A 26,163-nucleotide genomic window follows, 5' to 3' on the forward strand; every position below is an offset into this window, starting at 1 on the left:
CAGGCCTCTTCCAAGCTATAAAAACACACATTTTAAAAAAGGAATAATAGAATATGTGACAAAAATGTAAATACCCTATTAGACACAAAACAAAGAAAAGCAAATATCTAAGAAGCAGAGCAAGGAGGGAACCTAAAATCCAGGTGTCATGGTCAAGAGAGAACCATGGCAATTCACAGGATATTTCAGCAGATATTGAGACTTTTCTGTCCCCATTGCTCAGACTTTTAGGGTTCCGCTGTTGACTTTCAAATGCCAGGCTCCACTTCTCTGTAACTTGGACTTTTTCTTCCTGAGAATTCTAAAGGCCTACTCTGGTTACACATGACATGTTGGAAATGCCATAGGCTACTGTTACCTCCTTCCTCTGCCTAATAACACCCAACCAACGACTTCCCAGATATGGTGTGCAGATGGAAATGCTCCCTCAGCCCTTGGGTGGGCTAATTCCCAAGTGTGTTTTACACCATTTCCCAGTGTCCCACTTCACTCATTCACTAAAGCCCATTGCCTAAAAGCACACTCTATTCAGTTCCTTCTCTCCCTTCCTCTCTTCCCCTGTCTCATTGGAGTTCTATGTACATACCAAAGAGTCTATAAGTCATCAAGTCCTTTTTAGGATCTGCCTCTGGGAGAACCAAAACTAAGAAAGGTGGTAATGACTTCTAGGACCTCAGGTAGAAGAGTAGGGTTTTAATATCCACTCAAAATCCAAAGTGAAGAAAACCAGAACCAAGAGCCTTACATTAACCTGATCCTGGCTGCCCCCAGAGAAAGAGAAACATGACATTCTTGATGATCATTTTAGGGAAGTGATATGCCATTTTCTTTTTCTCTTATACAGGGATGGAGAAAAAGTCCATCCAACCAAACAAACAAAAACCTTAATTGAGAAACTGAAAACCCAGACTGAGCCTGATACCTGAGTATCATTGGACTCTAAAGTGTGAAAAATTGGTGTGAAAATCATCTCTAGAAAGACAGAAGGTCTGAGGCGGTATTTGGAAGCAAACACAAAGCACCTAAGAGATGAAACAATAAATCTCTGCTTAATATTAATAAAATAATATTTTTTTTAAAATGATAAAAAAAGAGCAAATTCATCAGACTCAGCTGACAGGAGAATCAAAACAAAAGTAAACAGAACAATTTGAAGGTGTCTACCAAATAAGCAGGTTACAAATTATTGGAGATAAAAGGATAGAAACTATATGGAAAAGATGGTACTGTGAAATACGAATGAGTAGAATATTTTTAAAACCAAATGTATCTTCTAGAAGTGAGGTATATAGTAATTGAAGATGAAAACTCAAATATAGATAAAAAACATTTTAGACATAGCTCAAAAGATTACTGCACTGGAAGAGAAATCTCTGGTAAATTTTCATAGTGAATATACTGAAATAAAAATACGGTAAATAGGAAAGAGTGCCTTGGTGGGCACTTTGCCAAAGACCTCAATCAACATAGAGAAAAATCAGAAATGAAAGACCATCACAAAGTCATACCAATTGGTATGTTAAGTAATGTTGAAAACATACAGATAAATTTAGATAAGCATTTATTAAAAATTTTTAATGACAAAAAGTAGAGCTGAGATATAGACAATAACAAAACAGTGTTAAGGGTAGATATAGTCTCAAAGATGATGTAAGTAAATCCCTTACAGTATTCTGGGGTGTGGTAGGGATACTGAATACATATAAACTTATTTATCTTAATTTTCATATGAAATGTTAAAAATTTGAGACCATAAAAATGAAATGTTTGATATCCAAGCTAAGAGAGGGAAACTAAATTAAAACACTCACTCCATCCAGTAGAAAGCAAAAGAGTTGTAAAGAAGTAATGAAAAATGATGAATAGAAAGCCAAAGTTGTAATTGGATAAGGAAACAATCTTGACGTATATATGGAGTTAGCTTAATAACTAAAAGACAGTGTCTGACTGCACTAAAAAATAAAATTTAGTTATATGTTGTGTTAAAAAGCAATACTAAGTCTGGTGACTCATGCCTATAATCTTAGCTACCTGGAAGGCTGAAATCAGGAGGATCTCAGTTCCAGGCCAGCCCAGGCAAATAGTTCCTGAGACTCCTGTCTCCAAAATAACCAGAGCAAAATGGACTGAAGGCATGGCTCAAGTGGTAGAGTGCCTGCTTTGCAAGTGGCAGGCCCTGAGTTCAAACCCTAATTCCACCAAAAAAAAAAAAACAAAAAAAACACCATACCAAAAATATACACTGTTAGTACTGCTGAAAGGAAGATGACTTAAAAAGAGGTAAGTCAGGAAAACTGTAACAGAAGAGAACTGTAATAGTAGGCTTTCGTATTAGAATATTGTTTAAATATCATTTTAATATTAGATGGAATAGCTTTTATAGCAGAAGTAAAAGTAACAATTACCATGACAATAATTGTCTTGAACTCAATTACATTCACCTATCAGGAACACCTCAAAGCAAAATGTGACAGAATTACAAGGAGAAGTTCACAAACCCATAATTATAGCAGGATATTTTAATTTACTATCATCGTTATTGATCCCGCAGGCAGAAACTAATAGGGAAGCAGATAATTTTGACAACCCATCAAAGTTTGATTTGATAACTACATATAGGCACTTTCCAATGATTATAGGAAATAGATTCTTTTCTTTTCCATAGGATTTTTGTGTGTGTGTGTGGCAGTACTGGGGTCTGAACTCAGGCCTCATGCGTGGTAGGTAGGTGCTCTACCACTTGAGCTATACTTAGAGCCTGTTTGCTCTTGGTTATTTTTCTAGTCATATCTCTCACTTTATGCCCAGGTCAACTTAGACTGCTCTCCTCCTGCTTACACTTCCTCATAGCTGGGATGACAGGTGCATGCCACCACACCCAGCTTATTGGTTGAGATGGGATCTTGCTAACTTTTTGCCCAGGCTGACCCCAAACCATAATCCTCCCAATCTCTGCCTCCCAAAGTAACTGAGATTATAGGCATAAGCTACTGTGTTGAGCTTTTCCACGGAATTTAAACAAAAATTAATGATTTAAGAAGTTACAAAGCAAATCTCAAAGATAGCTGTGAATCATTTTACATAAATAGCAGTCCCTGAATATAAGTTGTTAAATTTAGAAGTCAATAATAAAAAAGAATGACGTCCTTTCTACCTCCCCGACTTATAAATTTAAAATAACCACTTCTAAATAATTATTGTAAAAAATTCATAGAAATTACAAAATATTTATAAATAAATCACATCACTATACCATCTTGCAAATATTATGATGTTCAACTAAAAAGTCACTTGGAGGGAAATTCCTACTTTGAATGGTGTTGATTGAAATTGAAGAAAGATTGAAACTCAGCAGTAGAGTGAACCAGCAGTCATTAGAAGAAAACCATCACGTCAAGAATGGAAACTAATGAAGCAGAGAAAAGTGGTCATGGAGGAGCTCAACACATCATGCACACCCCCACCTCTGCGGCATTTGTACTCACTGTGCCCTCTCTCCAGAACATTCTTTTCCAGCTACCTGCGTGGCTCATGTCCCCAGCTTCTTGGGTCTTTTCTCAGAAGTCATGTGTTTGGTGATCCCCTAACACTGTTAAAATTCTCACACTCAGCCCTTCAATGTTTCCTGACATCTGCCCTGCTCAGCTTTGCTCTGTGGCAACCATCACCAAATCTCATCTCTTACACATGCATTGAATTTATTGTCTGTATTCCCCAATTATGTGTTTTGCTCACTGCTAAGTCTGCAGGTGCTTAGTTAAAACAACGTCTAGCTTAGAAGTTCTCAATAAATTTTGGTTGAATGAATGAATAGATATGTAGGTAGTGGGTATGCAGACATCTGTCCTATTTTCTAAAGTTTTTGTACATTTGAAATATCTATAATTAAAAATTTAAACTTTCTTTAATAAAAGAACATCAAGGTTTACATGGATTATCAACATAAAAACTTAACAAAATGCTCCATATTTACATTTTCCTATTTGTCCAATTACTTATAACATGTTTATACTGCTTTTGTGAGAACAACAGAGATAAAAATAATGCCCCCCAAATGAATCACATATGCCTAACTCATATATTTAGTAAATTTTGTTATGATTTTAAAGCAACCATTCCTTTCCAGAATTAGCAAAATTGTTAGGCATATAACATACTATGCAAAGGATCTATACAAAAGAGCATTCAAATTCTTCAAAGATTTAGCACCAAAAGAAAACCAACTCCGTAATAAAAATACAGGACACTGTATTATTTCAGTGAAAAAATATCTGAGAATATTCTTGGACTCAAGTCTACAAAACCTGGAGACAAGGGATGCCTGAAGGCATGCCAGGCTCCGATAGATTGGAGTTGAATCAGAATTGAAGAATTTAGAAGTGGTTATTTTAAATTTTAAGTTGTGGGAGGTAGATAACATGGATTTTTTCCCCTATGTTTTATGTTTGTGGATGGTTTAGAAATTCAGACGTGTTCTCTTTTCTTTACTTTCATTTTATTTTTTTGAGAGAGGGTCTCACTATGTAGCTCAGGCTGGCTTCAAAATCAGGAACCTTTTGCTTCAGCCTCCCAAGTGTTGGGATTACAAGCATACCACACCCAGATCAGGTATGTCTCCTTCCTTCCTTCCTTCCCTCCCTCCCTCCCTTCCTTCTTTCCTTCCTTTTTTCCACAGTACTGGGGATTGAACTCAGGGCCTTGTGATTGCTGGGTAAATGCTCTACCACTTGAACTACACCTCCAATCCCAGTTGTGTTTTCTGACAGGGGAAATTTAGAAGTTTGTGGTGAAGACTGAAGGAAATTAAGCAGCAATTGTCACTTACAATAGATATTCAATCAGTTTTGCTCTCAGCTTGGTCACCTCCAGCTTCAATGAGAGCACAATAATCAGGAATCCTTATTGTATAAAGTAATTGTGTGCATGAACTGTTACCCAGGTGATATGAGTAATTCTAGAAAATTAATTGAAATCAGGAGATCAAAACACTAACATGTTAGACGATAAAAATTGCTATTACATTGAGCCCTCTCTATCTAGAGGATAAAGTTTAAACTGAGAAAATCTTCACTAAGTCCAATAATGTGCTCATCAGGAGATTTTCAAAAGCAGAGTGTACGTGAAAGGTTTGGCCACAGAGAACGAGAAATAAAGCACACTCACTGAGCAGTAACGTGTGAATGTGTAGCGTTGTATCGGTTATAGTTTCTGAAGTTCACATACATGCTGAGCGCATTTTATTGTGTATTAGCTAAACAAAAAGTTGACTGAATGAACAGAAATGTGGAGTTCCAGGTGAAGCGATCATAGTCAACTTCATCCAATGTGTTGGCACCGTCCTTGACAGTCTTAACTAACAGACCCACTTCAACAGAAGCAATGACCTTGTGAGTCTGTTAGGCAGGGAGACGCCACAATGTCAGGTCTCCTTCTATGTGATTTTGCAGAAAAACTACTAATCAGATGGAATAAAAATGAAACTTTTTTTTTTAAGGTACTGGTGATTGTACCCAGGGCCTTGGGCTTGCTAGACAAGTGCTGTACCACTTGAGCTACATCCCGGATCTTTTCTTTTTTTTAGATAGGGTCTCACGAACTTAGCTGTGGATGGCCTAGAACTTGTGATCTTCCTATCTCTGCCTCCTGAGTAGCTGGGATTGCAGGTGTGAACCACTATTCTGATTTTTTACCGTTTTAACGTAGACTTATATTTGACAGATTGCATTTCTTGAAGAAGCTATACAAATTGTAAGGCACAAATACATTTTCCTCTGTGTGACTTTTGCTTTGCAGTATCTTATGTAAAATAAAAAATTATCCTCAAAAAGACAGCGTGATCTTGATGCTACTGCACGAGAAGAGGATGGGCAATGTGGGGAAGTTACTGACAAAATCCTGACACCTTAAGCAGAAACTCGTCCTGGCTTAGCCTGGGGAGCAGTGCCAAAGGTATAAATAATGATTTGCAGTGAAATTCTAGGTTGCTTTCTAGAGACAAATTAACAGGACGCTACTGATTATATTTACAGAAGATCCAGACTTGCTAAAGCAACTGAACGCTTCTCAGCAAGGATTCAAAACCCTACAAAAGCTGAAACTAGATCATTTTTGACAAATCACTGAGGTGATTTGGGAAAAATTTGAAGAGTTAATGAGAAACGAGGTGACCTAATCATAATATTTCTATGTACAAAACTTCTGATTTGCTTGAATTCATTATTTTCTTTGAAATCTCATTTCTGTTATTTCATTCCTAGTTTTCTAAGAATCATTTATTTGAGAATAAAACAAAGATGATATGAGGCTAGAAGACAACAATAATGATATGAACTTAAGTTACATAGATCATCGCACCATCTACACTGCCATACGTGAAAGCACATAGTATATGTGCCAAACACATAAGCATTTGTCTTATATATAAATATCTAACACTGCAAAGGAGTCTTATAGTTATTATAAGATGAAAGGAAGCTGAACCACACAATATTAGTGAATTTGAGTTTTTCTCAAAGCCAAGACTGGATTTCCAGAGTCCTGTCTGTCCCCAGCATCTTTTCTTTGATTCATACAACTGTGTTTTCCACAATCTCTGGCTACTTTCTATGTAAGTAAATGGCAAAGGAGCCCCTTCCCTGTCCCGTGCACTTCCATGAAGGAGGCAACTCTTCGCCCTTGTTTTGGTAGGTCTAAATTAAAAAAGAAAATGGATTCCTGGTGTCTTAAGAAATCTAAGCAAGCATTACCACTAATACTGTTGCCTGTGCTGTGCAGGGTCTAGATAATTCTTTGTACATTGGTTTCATATCCTTGTGGGTTAAGCACACTTTTGAAGGGCTGACTTGGAATCAAACTGTCATGAATAATATGGTGCTTATGAAACTATTCTTTTCCAGTTCTAGAATTCTGACCAAAACATCTTTGCAAAAGTGGAGATGCCCATACTGTTGAGTTGAGAAAAGTGTATCACCATGACACAATTTTAAATGACTAATCCTACTATTGGGAGCCACATGTAGCTATGACAGCACTAAAACCGTCTTAGGGTAAACATGGGGCAGCAGATTCATACCACAGTTTCTTTGTATTACTTTTCAAGCATAAATGGAAAGTGCCTGTCCTCAGGGTCCAGGCCGGAAGCTGCAGCCCCTCACTACCAGCAATGTATAAAGAGGCTTTCATGTCTTCAGAGCCTTCTGAAGCATGCACTTGGCAAAGCTCCAGTGATATAGGCAGCACGATGTGAAAACCAGATGTGCATGCATTTGAATCATTTCCTGCCTCCACCTCCTCTCCCGACCTTCCTGTGCTGGTGGGGTCTTTGTCCTCCACCCTTTTCCTCTTTATATTGTCACCTCAGGTGAGCTCATCCTGTGGCCAGGCTTTAAATAACACATGTCAATAGATCCAGGGTCAGTTCTGACCTCCCCTTTGAGCTCCAGACTTCTTCATCTGTTTCACTAATAGGCACCTCAAAGTTAGTGTATCTTATTTAGCAATGTCAACTGTTAAATGCATTCTGCCTCCACCAAGCTGACCTCCCTCAATCTCCCCCACCCAGGGAATGGTACCACCTAGCAATGAGAGCCCCAAATCTAGAATTAACCCATTGTTCACAATTTTTCTACTTAGCTGATATGTACACAATAGACAGTACTCACTACTGAACACTGTCCTAAACCCATGCACACTCACACTGCATCCTTACGACAATCCTATAAAGTTGGCTGTATTAATGATGCCTCCTTCAGTTTTACAAATGAGGAAACTGACAACAGAGTCTGTGTCTGGGGTTACAAAGCTGGCAGGGGCAGAGTCAGCACATGAACCCAAGAGCCCAGCCTCAGAGGCTGGGAATCACAAGTGCTGTGTGTGGATGGCTGTCCTTCACACCCAATCCAGTCCTATTTGCCCTTCTGTCAGAAACCCACATCTGAACACTGTCTATGGCTTCCACTCCTCTGTCTCAGTCTTCATCCAAGCCACCCGCTTCACTCATCTCACCTGCAACAATCATGAGTTGCTCATGACAGTTTCCCCTCTTTCTGAGGAACAGGCTTTTCTCTCCACAGGAGCCAGAGTGATCATTTTAAAGCCTGACTTCTGCATCTAGCAACTTGCCGTCTTCTTTCTCTGTCTCATTTTCCTCAGAGATTTAGCAAAATCTGAAATAACTGCTATGTCTACTAGTTTATGTGCTCACTGTCAATCTGTTCTCACTGCACTGCGAGCTCCATGGTGACGGGGACTTTGTTCTTCTTCTCCATCCTGAGTCTCTACACCAAATTAAGGCTCAACTGCATGATGACTGAGTGATGAATCCAGGTTCTGTCACTTAAAGGTAGCGACTTGACACTAATTATTTAATCAATGGGAGTCTGAGTTCTCATTAAAATGGGACAATTACATCTATATATTGGAGGTTTACTGAAGATATTTGAGAGATTTAAGTGGAAATCAGAAAATTTTCATCATATGAATATAATGTATTATTCATGAATAGTGTAATACTATATACATAAAGCATATACATTATATATATGTAAGAATATAATACACTAACATTTGGGGCTGATTGATAGCTATTCTTTGTGAAAATATTTACATAGTTCTACTTTAACCCAAAGAAGTCTATATCCATCCCAATTCTATGCTCTAACACACTTATAATTTAGACTCTGCTAATTAAAGGACACATACATCAGTCATCTGGTTATATATTACCACTTATGTACATGTACACACACACACACACACACACACACCCCATACATTACACACACAAATGATTCAGCCATAAATTTGCTGATATTTGACTAGTTTAGCCAAAATATGATCATTCTGATGGCTTGGCTATTGAAATGCACACACACATACACAAACTTGTGTAGCAGGAAATATAGAAACATCTGATTATCTGTGCCTCTCAGACTGAAAAAGAAACAATGAAGCCAATGTACTTGAAGCATTTAGGCAAAACTAAGCCATTAAAATATTGGTCCAAAACAATTTTGTTTACGTATGTGAAAAATTCACTTGGAGTTAATACTGAACATAGTTCTGATGCTACCTGGGCACTATGGGAGAAAGGTAGAGCAGCCCCATCAAATCATAATTCTGGGTGTCCATGGTAGCCCCAAAACCAATGGCCTTTAAAAATTCTCTCCAGATGCTGATTTTGATAAAATATAGGCACTGGAATGGTTGACAGTAGCTTGATCCAGGTGGATGATTGACATGGCAATCTTGGCATCTACCATTGGAACAATGACCCAGAGCAAGGGCAAGGACTACAAGAGCCCTCTGCTATGTGGAATTTGAGATTCTTCCTGGCTCCACAATAAAACTTTACCTCGCCTAAAAACCTAATGGGAGAGTACAAAAAAGCTATAATTTGAGATCTCTTTGGAGGTTGATGACATCATTGGGATCCATTCCCCAGTCAGAGAATAGTTGAAGCAATCTTGCTTACTGGAGATTATATGAAAAACCTAACCAAAGGCCAAATTACCAAGTTTATAAATTGTTAGTTTTAAATTGAAATTCAACACTCAACAAGAGCTTTGAAAAGTTCAAATGTGGATGTGTTAAGTTACTTTTTTGCATTTCTTTAAAGAAGAAACACTATAAATATTTGTTGCATTAAGCAAAACAACTCCTGTCTTTTCATAAGAATTTGAGGAAGTAGCAATTAACTGTACAAACAACTACTTTCTACTTCTCTATAACTCCAGTTTGCAAAAACTCTGTGATTACTCTATAATGTCCTAGAGTGAAAAATGTCTTCTCAGTCAAAAAGTTCATGGAGTAACCCAAAAAATTTACTTAGTCTTTTGGCTAAAATATTAAATCAATTTTTCTTAACTTCTCCTGTGACCTGTAAGGTATGTATTATCAACTGAAAATAACATTTCATAAATCTTACTATATAGTAGTGTGTTTTCAATTTAAATGGCATATTTTAAAATGTTGACTATTGATTCTTCTTGAAGTTTTAATTTTCTAATTCTTATTTGGAAAAGGAACAGAAAGACCATATAATATATGAAAACTATTTATAAGGAGAATTTATCTTAAAAGTTATATAAAGCACTTTTAAACTGTTTAATATTTCTTCTTAATTCACATATGCTTTCAAGCTACTTATAAATTACTCATAAATAATGACTGACCTTTGGACTAAGGACTTAACATATTTTGCATTTATTAGTTATAACTTTGAGTTTACCTGCACTCTGAAGATACCCTATCCCTGCAAAACCTACATAAAGTACCAGGAAAGCACAAACACCTCAAAAAAGGCAACAAACTTCCAGAGGCAATGGATAAACCCACCCCACCAAAGACCTGATTGTACACAACTAAACTAGAATTTGGCCATAGCCTAATTAAGCTTATTCCAGAGTTTATTTGCAAGTACAAAAATAATTAATTGTCTAATTCTACAGGACATGGTTAGAGTACTGAAAATAATTTTTGTTTATAACACAAACATTTATAACACTATCATTTTAATTCAGAAACATTAGATAGGCTTGCATGAAACTGTAAACTGTGAAATAATTAGCATAATAATGAAAGTTGCCAAGAGGTCGTTTTTGCTAATTACCATCAGCTACTATATAACAAAACATTAACCACCATGCATGAAGGCTGTAAATAAAGAGCTAAATGACACATTTTGTAGATATTCTTGATTTGCGATGTGAGGTACTAATGAATAGTTCTTTTACTCAAGAGCTCTTTAGTATATTAGCAATCTCAAATAATGTATGTCAAAGTACTAATACCCCCAAAATTATAAAATAAAATAATTACTGATGGGATTGTAATTCTTTTCTTTTAAAATTTTATATAATGTTATAATGGCCGCCATGAAGTACAGAAGGTGAACACATACTTATCATGATTTACTTAGTTCATGACTTTAATGGATGCAACTCATTATTTAAAATTTATTTCAGATACAAGGAAAAAAATGAGAGATTTGAGAAGTTACTTTTGGTTCAGGGTAGAGTCTTTTGTTGCCACATGTATTCCTTAATACTTTCTTTTCAAGCTTTCTTTCTATATCTATTGAAGAAAACATGAAAGGGAAAGAAATAGTTGCTAGCACTTCATATATTTTCATTCAACATTAAATTGGATTAAGATAGTCAGAATTATTTGTGCTACTGGTAACTTTACAGAAACAAACATAAATCCTATCTGGAAAAATATAACATCACACTCAGACTCTTCATGTTATTTTTTACATACAATGTCCAGTGTTCCATCCGAAATAACCAGGATTAAAGTCAAAGCCCAACCAGCAGGCAGTAGATGTTGACATTTAAGAGATCTTATTAAGACAGTTACAATAGCTTTAAAATTATAGAGAGGATATGTTCAAGGATATGATTGACCTAAAAGCTATAAAAACAAAACAAAACTTAAGGAATTTTAGAAAAAAAAATGCCATAGCTTAAGAAATAATTTAATATGTTAAGTGCCAGATTATATACAGCCAAAGAAAAGAATTAGGAAAACAAAATATTGGTCAAAAGAAAATATCCAAAATGAAGGAAAAAGGAGCTCAAAGGTAAACAATGGAGGTAGACAAACTCAAAGCTACAACATCTACATAATTGAAGTCCCATTAAGAAGGCAAGACAGATCATGCAAAGAAATACCAAGAGGAAACTAGTAAGAATTTTCCAAAAATTATTGAACAATATCATGACACTATTTAAGAAACCATAAGGAATCCTAATTGGGATAAATGTAAAGAAAACTAAATTTGAGTAATCATGGTAAACTACAAGAAGTCAAAGATGAAAGCAATCAGTGTTTCAAGTAATCAGAGGAAAAGGACAAACTGCTTTTAAAAGGTTTTTATCTGACTAATCAACAGAAATAATTCAAGTATTAAGACTATGTCATAATATCTTAAAACATGTGTGTAAGATTACCAATCTAGAAAAGGTGCACTTCAGAAATAACAGTAAAATAGTAATTTCAGACAAACACACACACACAAAACCTGAAAAAGGTGCACTTCAGAAATAACAGTAAAACAGTAATTTCAGACAAACACAAAAAATAAAACCTGAATGAAGTCATTACTACACTAAAGAAAATTCCATATGGAATGTCAAGGATGCAGGAGGGAATGAAAAGTCTGCGATTACATAAAACCGTAATAACAATCATTATTGAAATAGTTAAATTATATAAAGGTAAATACCTGACAATAGCATACAATTCAGGAAGAGTACAAGGTAACATTCCAAAATTCTCCCATTCTCCACAAAGTGACAACAGTACTAATTTGCATCATACTTGGATTAGGTCTTAGATGTATCCTGTGCACGTCATCAGTAAAACAAGTTAAATAGTGTAAAAGAACATAAAAATAACAAGCTAATGGGAGGGAGGCAATGTAATAATAAAAATAATTCAGAAGAAGGAAAGCAAAGAGAAAGAAAAAGAAATATAGAGAAGGAAGAATAAATAGGCTGTATATAGTACCTGAGCCTATTTGAACTTACATGAACTATGTCACTAATTACACTAAATATGAAAGGACTAAATACTCCACTGAAAAGACAAACATAATCAGACTGAGTGAGAAAACAAAATCTACTTATCTCTTGCTTGTAAAGAGATACATCTAAAACATAAACATAGAGAAAATTTAAAAATAAAAGAATGGAAAATTAAAAAGTAAAAGGATAGAAAATTTGTTTCACAGATTTTATTATGGTCAAAGTAGAACTAAAGGCAAAAGAAACTGAAGGGATGTTTTATTATGATAAAATTTCTCTTCAACAGGAAGTTATGACAATTCTAAATTGAGGTATAACTATGTAAGTCTCAACCTTTATTTCATTATCATCTGTTTTAGGCATTCTTTTTTCCTTAATCACACACCTTCAAGGAAATTTTAATACCATACAGTCTGTGTATCTCTATATGTACTGAAACTCTTTGGAAGGCTACTGTCTACCATGATGTCTTCATATCCAAGAACCACTTATTGCCCCACCACGAAAACAAACTCTAACAGAAAGGCATCAAAAATACTAGTTTGAATTCTATAAAATTGCTGTATGTTCAACCTTGATTTATAAGAAATTGTACTTTTGCTTTGCTTGGCACAATATGGGAACACATGATAGAAAACTAAAAGGAAATACAGACAAGTCCTCAATCATGAGAACGTTTTTAATATACCTATTTCAGTAATAATAAAAGTACAAAAAAATCAGTAAAAATACAAAAAGATTTAAATGACATGATTAATGAGTTTTCTAATTGACATATAGAGAGAGGACTATAACCAACAAAGTGCATTCATTATACATTCATTTCAAAGCCATGTGGAACATTTACAAAAACTGACTGTATATTGAATTGTACATATAGGTTCCACCACTTTTAAAAATCTAAATCTTAATGATTTTTAAGCACAGTAAAGCTATACTAAGATACAATGACAAACAGATATCTAGATAATCCCAATACATTTGCAAATTAATAGGCACACTTGTACATAATCTGTAGGTCCAAAATAAATTATTATTGAAAATACTTTGAAGTAACTGATAAAAAGGAACACTGACTTTTAAAACCTATGGGATGCAGTCAAAATTATATTAAAGTAAAATTTATCACTTTAAATGCACATATTCACAAAGAAGAAAGAAATATAGGAATACCCCCAAATATTGAGAAATTTGTCAAAACCAACAATAAAAAGTAGAAAATCTGAATAGCCCAGAAAAATGACTAAAAAGTTTTAACTTGAAAGTTGACTAAACACTTTTCCACAATATATTCCAGGCCCATAGGGATTTATTTATAATATTACTAATAATTTAAGGAAAACTATGCATTTATATAAAATCAGAAAAATTTTAAAGGGTAATACTTTCTAATTTAATAAGGTCAGTGTAACCTAAAGGAATTACCAAAAAAGGAAAATTTTAGGCCAATTGTTTTCATCAACATAATTTCTAAAATTCATTAGCAATCCAGTAATAGGGTGACAGAGATTTTTTTAAAAGTGCATAAAATATCCCAACCAAGTTAGGTTTATTCCAGGACTTCCAAGTGTGATTTGACATTCTAAAACAAACCACCTCTGCAATAGAATAAAAAGGAAAAAAGATCATAAGCTAGATATCAGAAAGAGTATTTAACATGTTAAATACTTAATAAACTAGGAATAAAAACAAACATAAATATCATAAAATACACTTAATGCTAGGATGTTGTAAGCTTTCCTTTCAGGAGTGGACACAAAATAATGTAGTCCACTATTATTCCTCTAACAATTTACTGAAATCCTAGCCAGTACAGAACGATAAAACTGTAAGTATTAAAAAGAAAGATAAACAACTGTCAATATTCTTGGACAGAAGAAAATCAAAAGTACTCAGAATGCCAGAATTCATTAGTGAGTTTAGCAAGGTTGCTAATAATTAATTGATACACAAAAAGCTAAAATTGAAATTGAAGTAATATGTTTTAGAATAGCATCAAAATATTGAGTGCCTAGAAATATGTCTAGCAAGGAATGTCTAAAATGCCACAGACCCAGTTAGAAGATATTACTGAGATAAGTTAACAAAGACCTGAACAAATGGAGGGAGAAAGGCTGTTCATGAACTGTGAAACATCTGTGCTCCCAAATTGATCTATATTCCAACAGTGTTTTGTTGTTAGTGAGGAATCTTAATTCTGAAATTTATGTAGAGATGTAGTAAACCAAGAATCACCAAAATAATCTTGAAGAAGAGTAACACAGAATATTTTACCAATGGAAGAAAATATTTGTACTAGATATGACAATCAAAGGCATAAAAAATGTATAAAGAATTCCCATAAATTCGTCCACAAATGATTCAATGAGACACCTAACAACAAAGATACTTATATTGCCAATATCCATGTTAAAAGATGCTCAAGGTCATTAATAATCAGGGAAATACAAATTAAAACCAGGATGTGCCTCTAACAGGCATATACCAGATGTACTAATGTGTAAGAATGGAGAAGACATAGAGCAACTGAAAAAGCACTATGGATGAAAGTGTACATTATTTAACCACTTTGAGAAATTTTGCATTTTTCTACTGCAGTTAAATATAAACATTCCCTGTGGCCCAGCAATTTTCTTCCTAGGAACACACTCAGTAAAAGTACATGGATACATGCACCAAAAGAGGTACAGGAATACTCAGGTCAGCCTTATTCATAATATATTTTTTTACTAATTACTCATCGTATTAAAAATAACACAACTCAATGTTTTCTATAAGAGAATGGACAAATAAATGCTGTACATTCAGAAAATTAAACTTCACGCAACAATGAAAATGAACAAAATACAGGGCTGGGTATAGTGGAACAGGCCTGTAGTCCTAGTTACTCAGGAGGCTTAGATAGGAGGATTACAGAATGAGGTTGGCCTGGGCAAAAGCCCAAGACCCTGTCAAACACAAACTAAAGCAAAAAGGGCTAGGGAGCATGGCTCAAGAGACAGAGCAAGGCTTTGATCCCCAGCATCGCAAAAAAAACCAACAAAAAATATAATCATATGCAACAACCTGTGGATTCTGAAGCCATAATGTTGAAATGGAAAAGATATGATATTTCTGATGTGCTAATAAAAATGTATACTTCTTGATTTGGGTAACAGTTACACAGAGGTTTACTTACAATAAGTGAGTTTTGCTATATATTTATGTAGTAGGAAATTTTCAGTTATGTATGCTATGGTTTAATGCAAAAAGTAAAAATTTTCAAAAGATGAAACATCCAATTCATGTTGGTCTGCTTTTTGTTGCTTCAACAGAATACCTGATACTGGGTTCTTTATAAAGAAAAAATAAAGTGTGTTCTCATAGCTCTAAAGGTTGGGAAGTCCAAAAGCATGGTTCTGGTAGCTATCATGGTACGTCATAACATGTAGAAGGTGAAATGGTGGGAGCAAGCCAGTAAGGGAGGACCAGGTGAGAGCTGGTCACTTTTATCACAACCTATTCCCATGCAAATGACTCTAATGCATTCGCCAGAGTACAGCCTGTGAACCAAACCCCTTCTACACAACTCCGCCTCCCAGCGCAGCCACCTTGGGAACCAAGCTTCTGGCCTGTGAACTTTGGGGGACAAACATCCAAACTGCAGTGACACTCTTTCTCGTAAATGTTTTAAGTACACGATGACACTGCCCACAAAACAATCATAGCTCCAGAAAATAACTTTCAGAATTTTATTTAAATAGTGCGAGTTATATGGTTACCCACTTCCATTCTCTATTCTAAGCATTCATCAATAAAAGTCACTCCATGTTTTCAACAATCTTATGAGGCAGATGTATAAACAACTTCATCTTCTATGTAAGCAAAGTGAGGTCGTCGGATATTAAGCCAGTTGTCCACGGTGGCAGAGCTAAAGAGTGAGCAACGTTGAATGCTGCTGAATTGTGCCCCACATGCAGCTATACATCCCACCTCTCAGAGCAAAGCTTCTCAGTGTCAGTCATCTATTGTCATGGAATTGAAAATGAAATAAAGGGGTCCTGTATATATTGGACCTCCTGCACATAAATCTAGCTACTAGATTGCTTTAACATTTTTGAAACAAGTGGTTTTGGTTTTGTATAAATATTTGTATAGCTGTTTTCTAAGACATACTTAGAATGATTAAACAGGCCTTTAAGACATAGGAAAACTATTAAAATTGTCAGTAAAAAGCTAAAATTAAATTTCAGCTCTACTTGCTGGAATTTCTGAGTCTCAAGTTCCTTTCCTTTAAAATGGGTATAACTAATCATTGGCTAACAGGAATGATCTGACAATGAAGTGGCATGACAATTCTCTTATGAACTAAGTGACTAGCTACACATAAAAGCCAGAAACTTTATAAGCTAAAGGCACTTCACTTTAAGTTACATTTTAGAGAATGGAAAGCCAAAAATGTTAAGTAATCTGCCAAAAAATCAGTCCAGGTATGTGGAACTTGAACTCAGAACTTGGGTTGAGCTACTTGAAAAAGTTATTCTTATTCTTCTTTTCTTTTTCTCCTCCTACACAAAATGTACAAACAGAAATTTTGAAAAAAAATACGTATTTTGGGAGTTTAATTCAGTAAATTTTTTGATTTATTTAGTTTTCAAAGATTTACATTAAAAGAAACAGCATATGTTAATATACCATGTTCTCCAATTTTCTGTTTTGTTTGTTTTGACATGACATAAAAATATTTTCTATCTTCTACCTTTCCTTTATGAGGGGTGGTACTGGGGATCAAACCCAGCCTCGTGCATGCTAGGCAGGTGATTTACGGCTCAGCCACACTACGACTCTGAGTCTGAGAAGGGCCTTGCCTTGGATTTTTCTCAATGCAATTGTACAAGGGCAATACAGCTCATGCAAAAGAGAAAAATACTTATCAATTATTTATTTATAAACCATTGAAATATTTTTTCTAACACAGAATGACTTTTAATTATTAGAAAGTATTGACAGAGAAAATTTAGAATGCTGGTTGTGCTCATTCAAAAGTGTGTCACATAAACGCATATCTGCTTTACTTCCGTCCCTTTTTTAACGTTTGAACTTAAAGATTGCTCCTGACCCGAAGTACAATCATACAGGTCTAGAGAAATAGGAAATAAAAATTACTAAATATTTTGATTGATTAATAATTATATTTTCCAAATCAAACTAAAAACCAAATTGAAATTATGTTTTCATTTCCTTGAAAAAGCAAAATTACTGATCTTCAGGACATGAAGCTAAACTATATTTCAATCACATAGAAAACAACTTTTTTTCTTACATTTAATGACCTTTACTAAATCGAGGCATTCTTCAGGCCTCCATATTACTGTGGCATCTCCTTTCACGAGAAAGCTGTCTACACTTTTGTGAATGACTGAGGTCTTTCATCAGACTGCACACAGCTGGCAAGTGGTATAATGAGAAAAGGAAATGAAGGTCTTTTTTCCTCCTGGAAAACTGAGAAGTGTATAAATCATCTTTGAACGAAAGCAGCATTGATTACTTGCATAGCTATACACTCTGCTCATGCTAACGTAAATAATGTTTTCTACTGTTTTCTGAATAAGTGATTTTGTAGTGTAATTTTATTTTAAAAGTCTGTCTATGATTTGTAGTTTCCTTCAACATTATTTTGGAAAGTTTAAATTTTGCATGGTTAATTAATTTGAAAAATTAAAACAAACCAATTCTAAAACAGAAAGGTTAGCTAAAATTTCCAAATAAATAAAAAAATGTATATTTGGTGTATGGTGAGAAGTCTCAAAGAGTTGAGCCTGCAACAGGACAAAAGGGTTTCTTGGACATCTATCCAAGCAGGAAGGGACGCTGAGGTGGACAAAGTCCCTCATTTTATACTTGAGGAAAGTGGTACCCAGAGGGCTGATTGGACTACCCACTCCTCAAACCAGAGTGACAGACTCCATCCTCTCACACTCAGCACATTAGCTTCCAGAGCCTTCTCTCCCTAGCAGCATCAAAGGCATCTGGGAGAAATCCAAAAAGGATTGAAGGAAGAAGCCAAGGAAGGAGTCTAAAGGCAAGACAAACCTTTTTTCTTTTAGCCTCTAACTTTTCTGTCAAAATATCACACAATGATAAATAAATGTCAGCAATTTTTTCTACTATAAATGCAATAAACTTGTAGGGGAAGAGGTGAACAATTCTATAGAAATACATGAAAAGCAAGCTGTTCTTCCCATATTCCAACTACTTCTCCCAGAATCAACCATAGTTATATTTTTTATTTGAATTTCCAAAGATTTCTATGAATATGTATGAATGCATTTAAGCTAATACAAATAATAGTTAATGCGGTGTTTTTTCCACTTAATAAACACATCTGGAAAATCATTCCAAATGTTTTACATATAGATCTCATTCTTTTAAATAACCATATAGTGTTTTATTATATGGGTTAAAATAACATATTCAATAATTCACTTATTGCCAGGTCCAGATAGTTTCTGATTTTACGTTACAAATAATACAAAAACAAACAATTATATATGTTCTTAGACTAATGGGTGCTAGGCTCAAAGAGTATATAAACCACTCGAAGAGTTTGGTGTCTTTAGATACTAAGTTTTGGCCAATTCAAGCAAGTGGCCATTTCTACACCGGGGCCCATGGAAACACCTCCCATCAGATCAGCTGTGCACCCTACCTTCCATGTCACAGAAAAGAAGAAGATCCATAGAGTTGAGAGTCTTAAACATTCTTCAGTAAATTTAAGTCATGTATAATTGTTCATTTTTAAACAGAATCTTTCTTCATGTGTGTCTGAAACCGTGAGTTAGGTGATGACAATTTCCATCATGTAGAGAGGATAGTTTATATATTTCTTGCTTATTTTTTAATTATAACAATGTAAAACACAGGAGATATTAGTAACAAAAATCTGAACAAGAATTCAATGAAAAAAATCTTTAGATGAATTCACCAACTACTAGAAAGGAAAAATGAGAACAAATATTACTCTAAATTTTAAACCAGGAAAACACATCAAGTCCATCATCAACCTTTATTTTCCATCTTCCCTTTATGGATGGTTGGGGATTGGGGTCAGGGAGAAGATGGGAGGGGAGGGGACAAAAGGAGGGAGAGAGGGGAAAGAGCTCTGAAGGTGTGGCATAAATGTTACTGTCACATTGCTTTGTTATTTTCATACGTCTGTACTGTATACAAATAAATGTAGACAGCATTCTTGATAGGATGTAGTTTTTTACACAGTGAGAATTACCTGTTGCTTAATAGTTTTGTTTGTATTCTGTTCTATTGTTTTTATTCAAAATTAGAAAGCCTGCTCCCTATTCTCCATGCCTGAGCTGTGAGCTGCAAACCCTCACTCCAGGAAGATGCCAGTTGGAATTCTCTGAGCCACATAGGATGGACCAGTGTCTGAATTAGGGTAGCTGTACTCCATCAAACCCACCACTAAGATTAGGCAGTAACCCAGGAGGGAAAAATCTCAGAGCAGATACTCAACAGACAACCAATTCACCAAACAGTTTTCTTCTGAGAGTTCCCCCAACTTAGTTAACAACATGGTTTTAGTTATTCTCTAAAGAAATCAGAATTGGAGTTGAGGAGATAGCAACTGAAGTGATAAAGAAAATCTAGAGCCATGATTGGCATTTAAGAAGAAGACATTTGTCTTACAAAATTAAAGTGCCCAGCTCTAGTGAATGCAAATCATTCACTTTGCTGTCTCAGCAAGTGCTACACCTGTGGAGAAGCATTACTCTCACAAGAGAAATAAGGCAAAGAGAAGGAACCTTTTCAGGGGAAGGATAGTCCTCTGCAGAAATTCTCCAAACCCAGAGCATTATTTTGTTTTTGCTTTTCATTGGCAATGAGACTATCTTGAAGGTGAAATTATGTAAAATTCAACAATTGAGTAATGGCAAACTGCGAAGAGAAGTGGTAGAAATAAAAGGTGAGAAAGGTATAAGAATAAAAAATGCATACTAATGGTTCAATTCCAATCTTGTCAGAGGAAGCAAGCAGAATTGAGAAAGGCAAAGCCATCCAACAGCCTTCTTTTAAAGACAAGGAAGCAGAGGCCTTAACTCATACACATAATCTATGGAAGTCCAAAGCCACCACCAGAAACTTCCCTACAACCAGGGCATTCCCCACCACTTCCACACCACACTGTGCCAGGGCCTGAGCTCGTCACTACATGATCCTTTCACTCACCTATCAAGTGCCCAGAGGGATCTGGGGCTGCTGTCAGTCTTCTCTAAGTACTCCTGCTTCATGGAGCTCCTAGGGCTCTGAGCTCAAGAGATGATGAAGGTAATTCCAGTGCATGGTGTAATTTGTCATTGCAAGCCAGTAGACTAGCTGAATCACCCTATGGCAAAGCTTTGGCTCTTTGTAACTTTTTTTTTAAGCACACCATTGCAAATATGATTTCGAAAGAATAACAGTATTTTCAACTGATCATATTAAAGATCATCATTGTAAAGACAAATATCTATAAAAACACAAAATTTCACTTCTTATACTCCAATTTCTGTGTACTTTCTTCTCATCACTATCTCCCTCCTAAGCTTCTTTTATTCCTCCATTTCTCTGCACAGGCTCTACTTATTTGTTTACATGACCAACCAAAATGAGTTTCCTGCAGACAAGAATCATTGCTACCCATCTTTGTATTCACTTCAGCTCAGCAGACACAGCCCTTGTCATGCCAAAAGCATGAAACAAGTTTTTTTGAATAAACTCTAGTCTGAGAATTACAATACTGTAAATTAGTGTTAGAAATCAATCATACAACCAGTTCCTTTTGTAGATGAGGAAACTAAGGTCAAGAATAAGTGATTGGCTTAGAGTGCTTCAGGTAGTTGGTGTCTAAATGAGTATGTCACCCTGGTCTCCCATCTCTGTCCACTGCCCTTTTCAGTTCACTCCATGCAATCACTCTCTGAGTACAAATTAAATCATTTAGATACTTAAATAATTCTTAGCAAAGTAAGAAAGTATAAATGCCTTGATTTGACACATTTCTCTCTATCAAAGTTTTTAACAGTGCCTGATACATGGTAAGCATTCAGTCAATCTGGATTTCTATGGCTTTCTCCCCTTCTTTTTCTCAAATTTTTGTATCAACCACTTTAAAGATTGCTAATATAGTAGGCACCATTTTGGGAATGAAAGCCAGAATGTTGACAGAGCCACCATGAATACTCAGAGAAGCCCATGGTACTAACTCCAAGGCTACTGTCATGTAAAGGATGGAAGTGTTCCTTGAACGCATTCTTAGGAGATATGGGAGTACCACAGTGGGGAGGCCCTGATAGGAATGGCCTCACCTCTGTATGAGGAACTTGGTAAATCACCAAATACCAAATTCCTTCATACCTGCTGGAAAACATTCCTACTTATCTGTAAGACTTCTTTGGGATACACAAGCTGAATCCTTAAGATGCTAAATTCTTTGGGTAATAATTTGTGTACACAGATGCTTCCTTTATAAGTTACATACCTCAGCAATGTGAGTTGAACTATATAAAATACCTGTTATTTTATTTTATTTTTTTATTCACATGGGCATACATTATTTGGGTCGTTTCTCCCCCCTAGAATAACTGTTAGCTTCTACACTTAGTTGTTCCCAAGTCTCTTCTGATTTTTAAATTTGACAGTTGTCTTTAAGATAACGAAATCCTTTTAGTAATGCTAGATATTAGTTTACCATTTAATATATTCCTTCCAACACTATGTTCTGTGAGTCAACAAACATCTTTCCCTGTGATTTCAGCCTGGCTAACAACAAACTAGACTTTGGAAGAATAATTACTAGGCAGAGCCATTTCCAGGTGGTTCATTCCCATTTTGAGGAAGTTTGGTCATTTTTACTTTCATATTTAAGACATTCTTTTGGCTGAAAATAACACAAGTCAATGTTTGGAATGCCCTTCTCTGTATCATTGACAGTTGATTTCTTGATAATATGTTAGGCTGGACGAACACCAAAAACATTTTTAAAAACAGCTTAATAAACTATGTTTGAAAATTAAATAACTTACAATATGTGCTGGGTAAATTCTCAGCAAGCATTTTTAACTACATTTTTAAGGAGTAACAACAATGGCTAGCTTTGTGTGCAACACGGTGTAAGACATTAAAAGGTGAACTGGTGTAATTGTTTTCCTTAAGCTGATGTCTGTCCCTGACACATCTTGGATTTTTCCACCCTGTCCTAAGTAACTTGATTCCAAAAAAAAAAAAAAAAGAAGTTTCAACAAGCTAATTTGCTGAAATATAATCACCACTGATTTTGTCACATGTTGTTCAACTAAGTCCCCTTGTTCTGTGTCAGGTAAAAATTCTTATAAAAAAAGATACAGGTTTTGGAGTTGCAACTAGTTGATTTTGAGCTTCTCCTTGCAATAAAGAGCAACTTCATTTTATTAGGGCAAATGTCAATCAGGACATAACCATTGACACCCGTCTTTGTTTCACCAGCCAGTAATAAAAGATAAAGCAGAGGAAATGGAGGAGCTGCAGTTATGCATTTGCAACACACAAAGTCCTTGTTTTCCCACTGGGTGCTGCAGAAAAGCAATTGTGCATTCACAGCACACCCTCTGCATTTCAGAGCTAATATTTTTGCAGTTCTTAACTTGGTACATGACTGTCTTCTGCAGTTAATTTTGTTAACCCTTTGAAAGGTACTATGTGTACGATACCTTGCTTTACAGTGCTGCCAACATGACCCATTTGTACAGATTTCTGGATCTCAGTGTTAAAAACAGAAACTTTAAGGAAGCAAAGGAAGAAAATTTGGAGTAAGGTAATGGTCTCAAATGATCCTATTTTATTTGCTATTGTATAACTTTGAGAAGGGTAATAAGGAAATCCACATTAACTATACATTACTTGAATTGCTTTTACAAAATCTGACTGTAGTTAGGAATGATTTTTTAGCAGGGTCCCCTTTGACACAAAATAGTGTCCCACTGAAAACAACACATTAGCCCTGTGTTCGGTGCCTGTTCTGAAGCAGTGTTTTTACCGTACATGCCTGCCTTCTGGTGCAGAGAGGTTTTCCCTAGCATCGCAATAGTCACTTTGGCCAGAGCACATGAAGAGCAGAATAGTTAGGCGATTAATTAGTCCCCAGGCTCAATCAATTAAGTGTCTAATTAAATATCTGACTCTGCTTTCAAATTGTTGTAAGAAAAGATAATTAGCAAATTTTGCAGAGGTAATAAAGTTTTATTTTCCTTTGTGGATAATAAGATCTAAATCACTGCTCATGTAATTCAGTACTTACATCTACCCTGTTGATTTCAAAACTCAAAACATTTTTTTTGATAAAATGCAGCAAGGCGATAAAATCATTTTTTCCCCCAAGAATTCACTTTTCCATAACTTCTATCGATTTCTCTCCCTTCAATCTCACACCAGCTGCTTCCTTTTTCCTACTAATTTCTTATCTTGAAGCCTGCTATCAACCAACATGACAAACTCAAGAAAAAAATCTGATTTTCTTCTCCCAATAACCATAACCCTCACCAAACCCTTTATCAACATTTTCCTACCATGCCCCCACAAATAAAAAATGGCCCAACACTAAGATTTATGTTGGCAAAGAAATATTGCATTCAAAAAAAAATAGCACTTCTTATGGGGGTTCAAAGTACGGAGGAAATGCTGGAGTCTCTCAGAACTCTGATTGGAATGAAACCCTCAGGCCCTCAAATGGTTAATGAGGGTAAGTGATAATGTTTAGTCAGTTCAGTTCGCCTAGAAAAAGGAAGGAAATTCAAAAGCTGGCTGCTGTAGAAACAATCACAGACAAAAATAAAAAAAAATATATATATGTACAGGTTCATTTTAAATAAAAACCCTGCCATCTCTCTGTGACTCTGTTCTCTCAGGAAAAATGACCTTGCCCCTTAAATCTGATGTACATACCTCAACCATTAAACAAGACATTTAACCATAGTGGCAGTTCTGTGACCTTTGAATGCCGTGAAATCTCTGAGCGGTGCTGCTTGTTCATGAAGACTTGTGCTGCAGAATCCAGCAACTTCATCCAGGATTAGGAATATAATTATTAAAAAAAAAAAGAAGAAGAAGAAAGAAAAGAAAAAGGAGGAAAAAATAAGAGAAAGAAACACAAAAGCACACAGAGCGATCGAGAAAGAGGGAAGGGAGAAAGAAAGACTCTCTCTGGGCGAGGACACTTTTCTCCCAGACAAGTGCTGGGACAGAGCCGAGCCTGCTGCAGTGCCCAGACCGACCGACTGGCTGGGTGAGCAGGCAGCCGGCCTGCGAGGCTGGGAGGTGCTGGCAGTTGCCACAGGCAAGGAAAAGCAGAGACCAATCGGCTTCAGTGCTGGCAGCTTACTGGAGTGGAGCCTTTTCTGTTTATGTTTCCTCATTTCAAGAGTGACGTCAAAGGGTTTAGTTTTTCCCTGCATGTGCTATTAATTTTAAAGTCCTGTACTATGGGAAGAATGTGTGTGTGTGCCTGTGACTAGCCAGGGAACCCCACTCTCAGGGAACCCCAGAAACATTTTCCTACACTCAAGAATAAATTTAAAAATTGCAAAATACCTTGTGGTTAGATGTATCCAAAAATAAATAAAACACTCTGAGCTACATAATAGCAGCAAGACTGATATTTTTTCCCACCTGTGAGTATATGTGGCTATGCCCACTTCACAGTTGTTGCTTATTTTTGAACTAACTGATTTTTTTTACCTTTACCTAAAAATCAGTTGTTATTAATCCTTAAAGCCATGGATGCACAATTGTGCAAATGAGCTAGGGGACCATAGTCCATGTAGTGAACAATAGAACTCATGTGTCAGTCGCTGCTGCTGGTCCCTGCTTCTCTCTCCTTCCTGCAGCTTCTGGGGCAAAGCCTCGGGATTATTCACCTAGAGATCTTTCCTGCAGTCCTCACAGCAGTCATTCAAAATGGTGAGGCCACGCAGGCATGCCTGGGGTATCACATCAGCGCATCCTCTCCCAAAGTGTGCGAAGGTACATTTATTTAGGGATGCTTCTTCTACCAGGGGCCCAGCTTAGCCCGGTGTTTTTCTTCCCACTCTGGAAAATCGCTGTGGTTCCCATCTGTTATTTCTGCCTCCCCCAGATATGCTCCCTTCCCTCCATACCCACCCTGAATTCTACTAACAGAAGCTTTTTTTTAACCTTTGGGGAATTTTCCTCCTCTATCTATGGATTGCATAGTCTTCCCTGCCATCCCCATACCAATGACAGCACTGTAAGGGGGAAGGTGACCCATGCTGGTCAAGTACATGTCTCCATCACTCAAAGTGCAGACAATATTTTAGGGAACACTCTGGAAGTCCAGGGTCTTTTTTCAGATATTAACATTGATTCTTTGAGAGAGAAGGTATTTACATCCTAGGTGCCAATGTTAAATAACCTTGTGGCTTTTTGGGTTTCATCTCTGGTGTTGAAGATATAGCAGGGAACATAGTATTTTCTCCCATGGAGTTTACATTTTGAGAAGTGGGGAGACAGAATGTAAGTCAGGTTACAGTAAAGACACCTGCACACCCATGTTTATTACAGCATTATTCATTATAGCTAAGCTATGGAAATAGCCAAGATACTCTACTGA

General features: G+C 36.0%; 1 protein-coding gene across 1 annotated transcript in view; it reads right to left on the reverse strand.

Annotated features, from left to right (window-relative positions):
• Positions 1-24,902, reverse strand: part of Pde7b (phosphodiesterase 7B) — a 309,490-nt gene extending 284,588 nt beyond the window's left edge. Inside the window, exon 1 of the mRNA XM_074073883.1 lies at positions 24,480-24,902. Coding sequence (XP_073929984.1) covers positions 24,480-24,500 — 21 coding nt within the window. The 5' untranslated portion in view covers positions 24,501-24,902. The remainder of the gene's footprint in view (positions 1-24,479) is intronic.
• Between the last annotated feature and the right edge of the window lie 1,261 nt (positions 24,903-26,163).

Source organism: Castor canadensis, chromosome 1, assembly GCF_047511655.1.
Source record: "Castor canadensis chromosome 1, mCasCan1.hap1v2, whole genome shotgun sequence".
Classification (NCBI taxonomy): domain Eukaryota; kingdom Metazoa; phylum Chordata; class Mammalia; order Rodentia; family Castoridae; genus Castor; species Castor canadensis.